This window comes from Corvus kubaryi, unplaced genomic scaffold (assembly GCF_017639235.1).
Source record: "Corvus kubaryi isolate FWS band 111438036 unplaced genomic scaffold, C.kubaryi_AGA036_p1.0 66, whole genome shotgun sequence".
In the NCBI taxonomy this organism is placed as follows: Eukaryota; Metazoa; Chordata; class Aves; order Passeriformes; family Corvidae; genus Corvus; species Corvus kubaryi.
The window spans coordinates 4275168-4282121 of record NW_024582054.1 but is presented as its reverse complement, the minus strand read 5'-3'; the positions used below and the strand labels follow the sequence as shown (position 1 = coordinate 4282121).

The 6954-nt window shown below is 35.3% G+C and overlaps 1 protein-coding gene across 32 annotated transcripts in view; it reads left to right on the top strand.

Moving 5' to 3' along the window:
• Positions 1–6954, top strand: part of GPHN (gephyrin) — a 282202-nt gene that overhangs the window by 224658 nt on the left and 50590 nt on the right. For 17 of the 32 annotated variants that reach the window (XM_042047195.1, XM_042047218.1, XM_042047205.1 and 14 more), the window contains 2 exons: positions 4017–4079; positions 6414–6456. In XM_042047195.1, coding sequence (XP_041903129.1) covers positions 4017–4079; positions 6414–6456 — 106 coding nt within the window. The remainder of the gene's footprint in view (positions 1–4016; positions 4080–6413; positions 6457–6954) is intronic. The other 15 variants (XM_042047216.1, XM_042047214.1, XM_042047212.1 and 12 more) reach the window with 1 other exon arrangement.

Below are 6954 nucleotides of genomic sequence, written 5' to 3'. Positions count from 1 at the left end.
TTAACAGCTGATGGGGATGGTAATAGAATACACTGCAACCCAGGACAATGCACAAATGTTTATGACTTGATTTAATATGGGCTTTAGCTTATACAAGATACTTGATCTCTTCATATTTGGGTATTATAATTAATGCAGCTTCTCTGAACAAAAAGCAGTATGATCTTGAACCGCCCCTGAAATATCACAGAAACGTGCCATCTTTCTAGTGCTACTCATACAGCATTATCTGTATGCTGTCCCCTACTCCTAAAAACACAAAATGCAGCTTGTATTTTTTTCTCATACAAAAGTAAACATTTCATTAAAATTACTCTGAAGAGAAGAAATCCCTCTTTCCTCTATTAATTCTCAACTATGAAGCCTATAGTGCCAGTTCGTAGTAGCCAGTTTGCTTTCCTGTTAGCTGACTGTGGTTTGCTATTTTGTCTCCTTTTTTTGCTGTATATATCATAGTTACTGCTATTTTCTCATTGTGAGGTGTTCAGCTCGCAGTTTTAGTTGGTGTGTAAGATTTCATTGAATCCTCTTCTAGAAATAAATGTGTTGATTTTACCTCTCCAATGGACAATGTCAGTTTCTGTTGAGAGGTGACTAATCCCAGAAAACTGCCCTTTGCCTTTTCATTCTGTATTGTTTGAAATATTGGATAATACCTTTTTTTTTTAATACTGCTCCTGTAAAAGGAACCAACTCAGCCCTTATGTTTCTATGGTGTATTCATCAAACCACTTCCACTGTCCTGTTTGAATAGTGGTTAGATTGAACAATAATCTGGCCAGAGAATTACATATGTGTGTTCGTAGTCTACTGGGAAACAGTTATCAAAATTAAATAAATCTGTATGTAAAGTGTAGGTGATTAAAAAAAAACTCAGAAAAGAGAGCTCAGTAATATATGTATGAAGACAGTGACATATTCAAGATTTAAAATTGACTTTTGTTCATGTCCAGTCTACCAAGCATAACACTTGATAAGTTGTAAAAATCTGCTCCTAAAGTGACTTTGGCTTCAATTAATTTTCTGTTTATTTCTTCCCACTGACTCCAAATGAGTGATTTCTTGTGTGGAATACCACATTATTTATTTTTTGTATTTAAATTTTGGTGAGCTGAATCCCACCATCAGTAGTGCTTGTTTTAAAAATTGTGTTAATGAGTAATGTCTGCTGCTATCAAATTCCTCATGCTCACTTTTCTTTCCATTTCAGAAGTGGTCTCAGTATAATAACAAAAAATTATTCTGTTGTTTTGAATTGATTTTAGTCCTGATTCAGATGGCCATAAAGCATTCTCTTATGACCATGTGTGTTCAGCTCAGTGTAAAAGTGTTGTTTGAATAAGAATCGATTCCTGAAATAGGAAGATTGCATGTTGTAATAGGATTATTTAATCCTCACATACTTTACTGAATGTTTTCTAAAGTACACAATTCCAGATGCACTTATTTTTTTTTTTAACTGGAGGATCTTTAAGGTCCCTTCCAACCCAAGCCATACTTGTGAATGTTTTTTTAGCAACTTCATTTTTATATTCTATATTAATTCAGTCAAAGCTATTCTCTCTGTTCTTCAGGTTAGATTTAACCCAAGTTTTTTAATGAAATCAACAGTGTATTTCATTGCATTTTTTTATTTGCTCCCAGTTTAACCTTTTGGACATTGCTTAGAATAACATGCTGAAATCAGTTTTTAAAGTATTATCAGAGAAGCTTGAGACATTGTTATTCATTGTTTAGTTTTTTCTTATTTGTTTATTTAGAGGCACTGAATAATTTATCCACTCTTAGAGGATAAAAAGTATTTTAGGCAGAAGACACACTGCAAACCCCTCAGTTATAAATCAGATAACATATGATTTGAAATCTATTTAAAGCAGGCAAATATTTCAGAGACCATTCAAATGGTGTGTGCACTGTATATATTGTACAGAACTCAGGTCATGTAATCACTAATAAATCACATGCAGAAAAAAAGCAGCAGCAGCATACTTTCCCACATCATTGCAGATAAGTTGTCTTCATAAAGCTGAAGTTTCAAGGAAAGGCTGTATGAGTTACGTACTTTCTCACCAGCAGAAAGTGCAGTAGTCCAATACCTCATGAACAGGCCTGCCTGGTGTTCAGGAGAGTGAGAGGAATACAGTTCTGAAATTGTTAACAGCTGCTGTGCTTTGCTTACCCTGCTTCCTTCATTACAGCTTGGCGAACTCATTCCCTCTGCTGTACCTTAGTCCTCTGTGTCTGCGTATGTTTGGGTTTCTGCTGGTGGTTCCACATTTTGCATGCTTTCCTCAGAGTGGAGCAATGTGCTTTCCCATAAGTGCTAAAGGTTATGGGGTCAGCCTCCTACAGGCACTGCGTTCCTGAAAAATGGGAACTTTCTGTTGATGGTAACTCATGTTTTGATGTCATTGTTCTGAATTGTTCTTCATGTTGTAATATTGAGTTAAAATGTACTCCCGTAAGAGTTAGCTTTTCATATTGGGCTGGAAACTCTTCATCTTTGTCTAGCAATTTGTTTTATTATAACCAATGGCTTTTAATTGTACCTCCCATAATGAAGAGCTGACTTAATACACTGTGCTAATCTTGTTATGACTTTAAAAAGGTAAGTAATTTCTCTAACAATTCCTAACAGTCATGGTAAAGTGTTAAAGGGTTTCTCAGTTTTCTTTTTTCATTATTTTTCACATAAATTCTTCACTTGTAGCATGAACTTTTCTTTATGTCTTTTTCTATTTTTCTTGTAAAAAAAATTTTAGACTGATTTTTATTTGCAGCAAAACATATTATGTAAATTTAAATTAATCCAATTTAGCCAAGCCACTGGGGTTTTTTTTTCAGACCAATCATGACTGATAGATAGAAGCTGTCAGCACAACTCTTTATTTTTACCATTCCCTTTATTTATTTTTGAGTACTTTATTTCACATTCTATTTACTACTTCAGCCTGTGGGGGAAAGCTTACTCTGCATTCCGGCGTGATGAAGTTACATCTTCAAGAACATAAAATCCAGTTTGCTTAAAATACAGAGTAATGTGAACTGAATGCTTTGGGTTTGGTTCTATTTTGTCTGAACTATGCAGGGGAATGGTACTGGCTGGTAGCCCAGTGTATCTTCTACCAAGATAGATTGGGAGCCAAGAGGCTGTAGCATGGACAAACAATAAATCTATACTTTCCCTGTGAAAGAAAAGACAGCCATAGGTTGTTATTTCTGTAACTACCTGTGAATGAGAAGAATTATAGTAAATACTACTAATAATAACTCTCCCCAGTCATTCATGGTACTATATGCAATGTAGTATGGATTCTTCACTTAACAATAGCTGTGAAAACAATATAGATTTCCTGTAAATGTCACAAATAACAAAGTAGTAAAACACACAAATATTGAATATGATAAAAGGCACTTAAAGCACATGACCCCATTTATAAAAAGCTCCATTGCTGCCAAAACTGTATGTGTTAGGAAACTGGTGGGTTTTATTCAAAATCAGTTTACTGGAGTTTTGATTAAAAATAACATTTAGGATAAGAATGTGCAATTCATATTAAAGAGAAGTATTATGTAATAACTAATTTTGATGTCAGTTATGTTAAAACATGGTTTGTATTCTGCAGCTGTGAGCATAGGTTGGGAAACAATCAAGTCTGGCTGATCAAGCCTTTATTTTATTATCATGGATTCCTCTTCCACAGCTGCTTTTAAAATTTGTGGGAAGCAAATTATTTCTCATACTGCATATGTTGCCCATCAGGTGAGTGATAACATGGAAACTTTAGGCTGGGTGTAAGAAATCAAAAAGTAAATATGAAGTCCTCTGTGTGCACAGAATTAAAAAAATGACCTGTAAGAGGCTGTATGTGAAGCCAGCTGTCTTTTGTTACCATTGTCATTTGGACATTTTAAGAGCAAAACTTTGTCAGCACGTTTTTTATATTGCAAGATTTGATCTGCAAATCTCAGCTGCTCTGTTCATTATAAATCTCTTGTTTTTGTCCATACACTAGCTCCACTATAGGTTGGAAGGGCTTAAAGATGAACTGAGGAGGAATAGAGGCTACAACTCGAGAGTAACTATTACTGCTCAAAGGAGCTATTTTCCATTCGCAAACATTGCTTTGCGCTATGGGTTTGGGCTCCTTCTGTTCCTCCACTTTGTTGAAAGACTCTCTCTTGACTTCCATTTTACTTCTTTAGCACTGTCTTTGTCTGCTAACATTTTTCCTCCTTCTCTAGTAGCTTTTATCTGTGTCCTTTGGATCACATATTTTACTTGGTTTGTTTTAGTAGATCGTTTCCAATGTTTGTGTTTTGTATTTTTGGTTTTTTGCCTTTTTCTTTAGGACTATGTTATTTCACTGTATTTCATTCCACAGTTTGCTGAATCGCTTGGTTATTTTGCAGCAGGTCCATTCCTCATTTTCTCTTTTCATGTTTTTCAGTGAGAAATAAGAGAGCCTCTTCCATTTTAAACAGTAGCCTTACACACATAGGCCCATGTCTCCTTTTGCATACACCATCTTCTGCCTTGCAACATCCATCCTGCTTCTCTCTCCCTCTCAAACTGTGCTTCTCTTTCTTTTGTGTTTTCTTTCCTACCATTATATCACCTTTTTGGTCCAGAATTGTTCTTTGGTAAATTATAGTTAAATATTCACTTCTTCCAAAGAGAGTTCATTTTATGCCTTTGAAATCTGGTAAAACAACTCTGGGCCAAATTTGGGCATCATTAATATTTTGTTTGCAGTTTTCTTGTATAGTAGTTTTGGTGGGAAGGAGGGAGGGTGTGGGGTTTTTTCTGTTTGTTTTTGTTAAACAAGAGTTTTTTTCAGGGAAGGACACCATAACCCACTCTAAGTTGCAACATTACTTTCCATAAGTTATTCCATTACAATAAGTAGACCGTGTTGCGCTGTAGAATCCAGTTTTTTTATGTGAATATCTATTTGGGGCAAGCTGCTGTGGAACAGAAGAAAGAGGTTTAGAAGCTGGGGCACAGTTCATTTCAGCCTTAAATGGTTGTTCCTTTCTGAAGACAGCTTTTGAGGGATTGGGCATTTACCGTTCTTCATCAGTTGTTACATCATACATATTCACTTTCTAGGCAATTTTTCTGTAACTGCAAGTTCAAAGTGAGGTCTGAAAGATAACTGGATTCACTCCTTTGCTTTTGCAGCAGAGACAAATGTTCTGCTGGGAAATTACACCCTCAGCATCACCTGTGCTATTCCACTTCTTTCATTACGTGTCCACAGTTTTACTTTATTAGTGTTCTCATTGAAATTTAAAATACCTTTGTCAAAAAAGTCAAAAAGAGAAGGATTCAATTCTTACAATCTCAGAGGTTTGTCTTCCTGTGAAGTTTACTTTAGCTGGGGTTTTGTCCACACAAAATGCTTTTTATTCAAGTGCTGCTAGTTCAGTCAGCTGGCCTGGCAGTAGAATCCATCTGAAAACTTGCAACTTCAGGGTTATTATACATGGTGCTATCTTTCCAAACCTGAGAAGAATTAACAGGAATTGATGCTTCAGTATAGATAAAATCTGAAGTGTGTTGTGTTTACAGGGCTGATACTCTTTAAAAAAACAATTCTTTTTTAAATCTGCATGGTAAACAGAATTGTAAATATCCAGTGTTACTAGAATATTAGATCAATGTGAATTGTCCAATTTCCCTGTAGCCAGACTAATCTATCTGGAATAGCACAGTGTCAGCTAAGCATCAAGGAAGAGGATTTGTTGAGAAACCATGTCATTCTCACACAGTTACTTTTTAAAGTAGAATTCCACTATAAAATTCATACTGAACATAGCATTTCTTTTAACCAAATAGGAACAGCTGAGTAAATTTATCTGGCTCCAGCCAGGAGCCATTTATACAATTGTGAGTTGCTTATACAATTGTGAAAAATTCATATTAAACATCTTCAGAATCAACACAATTGAAACCGAATATTTTAAACTCTCTACAATGCCTGAAAATAGCAACAGTAGAATTTTCAATCCGGTCATATAGTTATGTTAGTATTCTGTCTAATCATCAAATAGGACCTAGATTCAGAGCTACTGTAATTACAACTGTGTAAGAAAATGTGGGTTTTCTGTTGAAAACTGATGCTTAACACGTAATTTTAAGCACTGTTATTTGATTTTTCTCTCCTACTGTCCTTAGGCCATCTTGTTTCTTATGGGAGGGGTGTGGAATCAAATTGCTTGTATCAGATTCTGACCATCAGCTTACTACCCTTCTGCTTAAATATACTTACCTCATGCAAAATATGTAAGAATGTTGCTGAAAATATGTATAGCCTCTGTCTTAGATCCCAGGAGCTTGCCCATTTTATCTCTGTATTTTGCATTCTTGTTAACTTCTGTAGCTCATAGACTCTGTGCTCTCTCTGCAGGTCCAGTCTAGGTGCAGCAGCAAAGAGAACATCCTCAGAGCAAGTAAGTACAGAAACTTTCTACCTCTGTTGAGAAACTAAGACTTCTCAGAAGACAGCAAGTGATAGTCAGATCAGAAGTGGGACTAAGTGGGTTTGCAGAAGAAATTTAATAACTTAAGGCAGTGAAATCCAGTCCAAAGGTAAAACTGGAAATAGCTCATAGTGTTCATGTATCAATGGAGAATCACCCTGTAATTTATTCTTCCAAGTTGTTTTTTTAATGACGTGGAGGTCTGTGTTGTTTGTGAGGTTTTGTTGTAAATGATCATGTGTGTGCAGGTTTTATGGGCAAGAATTAACACTCCAAGACAATGAAAATGGAAGTTCTCAAATTAAATATACTTTTTTTTTTTTTTCATACTTGAACATGAATTTGAATGTTGGATTACATAGAACCAAACAAAAAAATGCAAAGGTTAAGAATTGACATTTGATCCAAGTGATGTGTTGTTTAATTTGCGCAATTCTTTTTCTTTGTGTTGTGGGAGTCTTTTCTAGT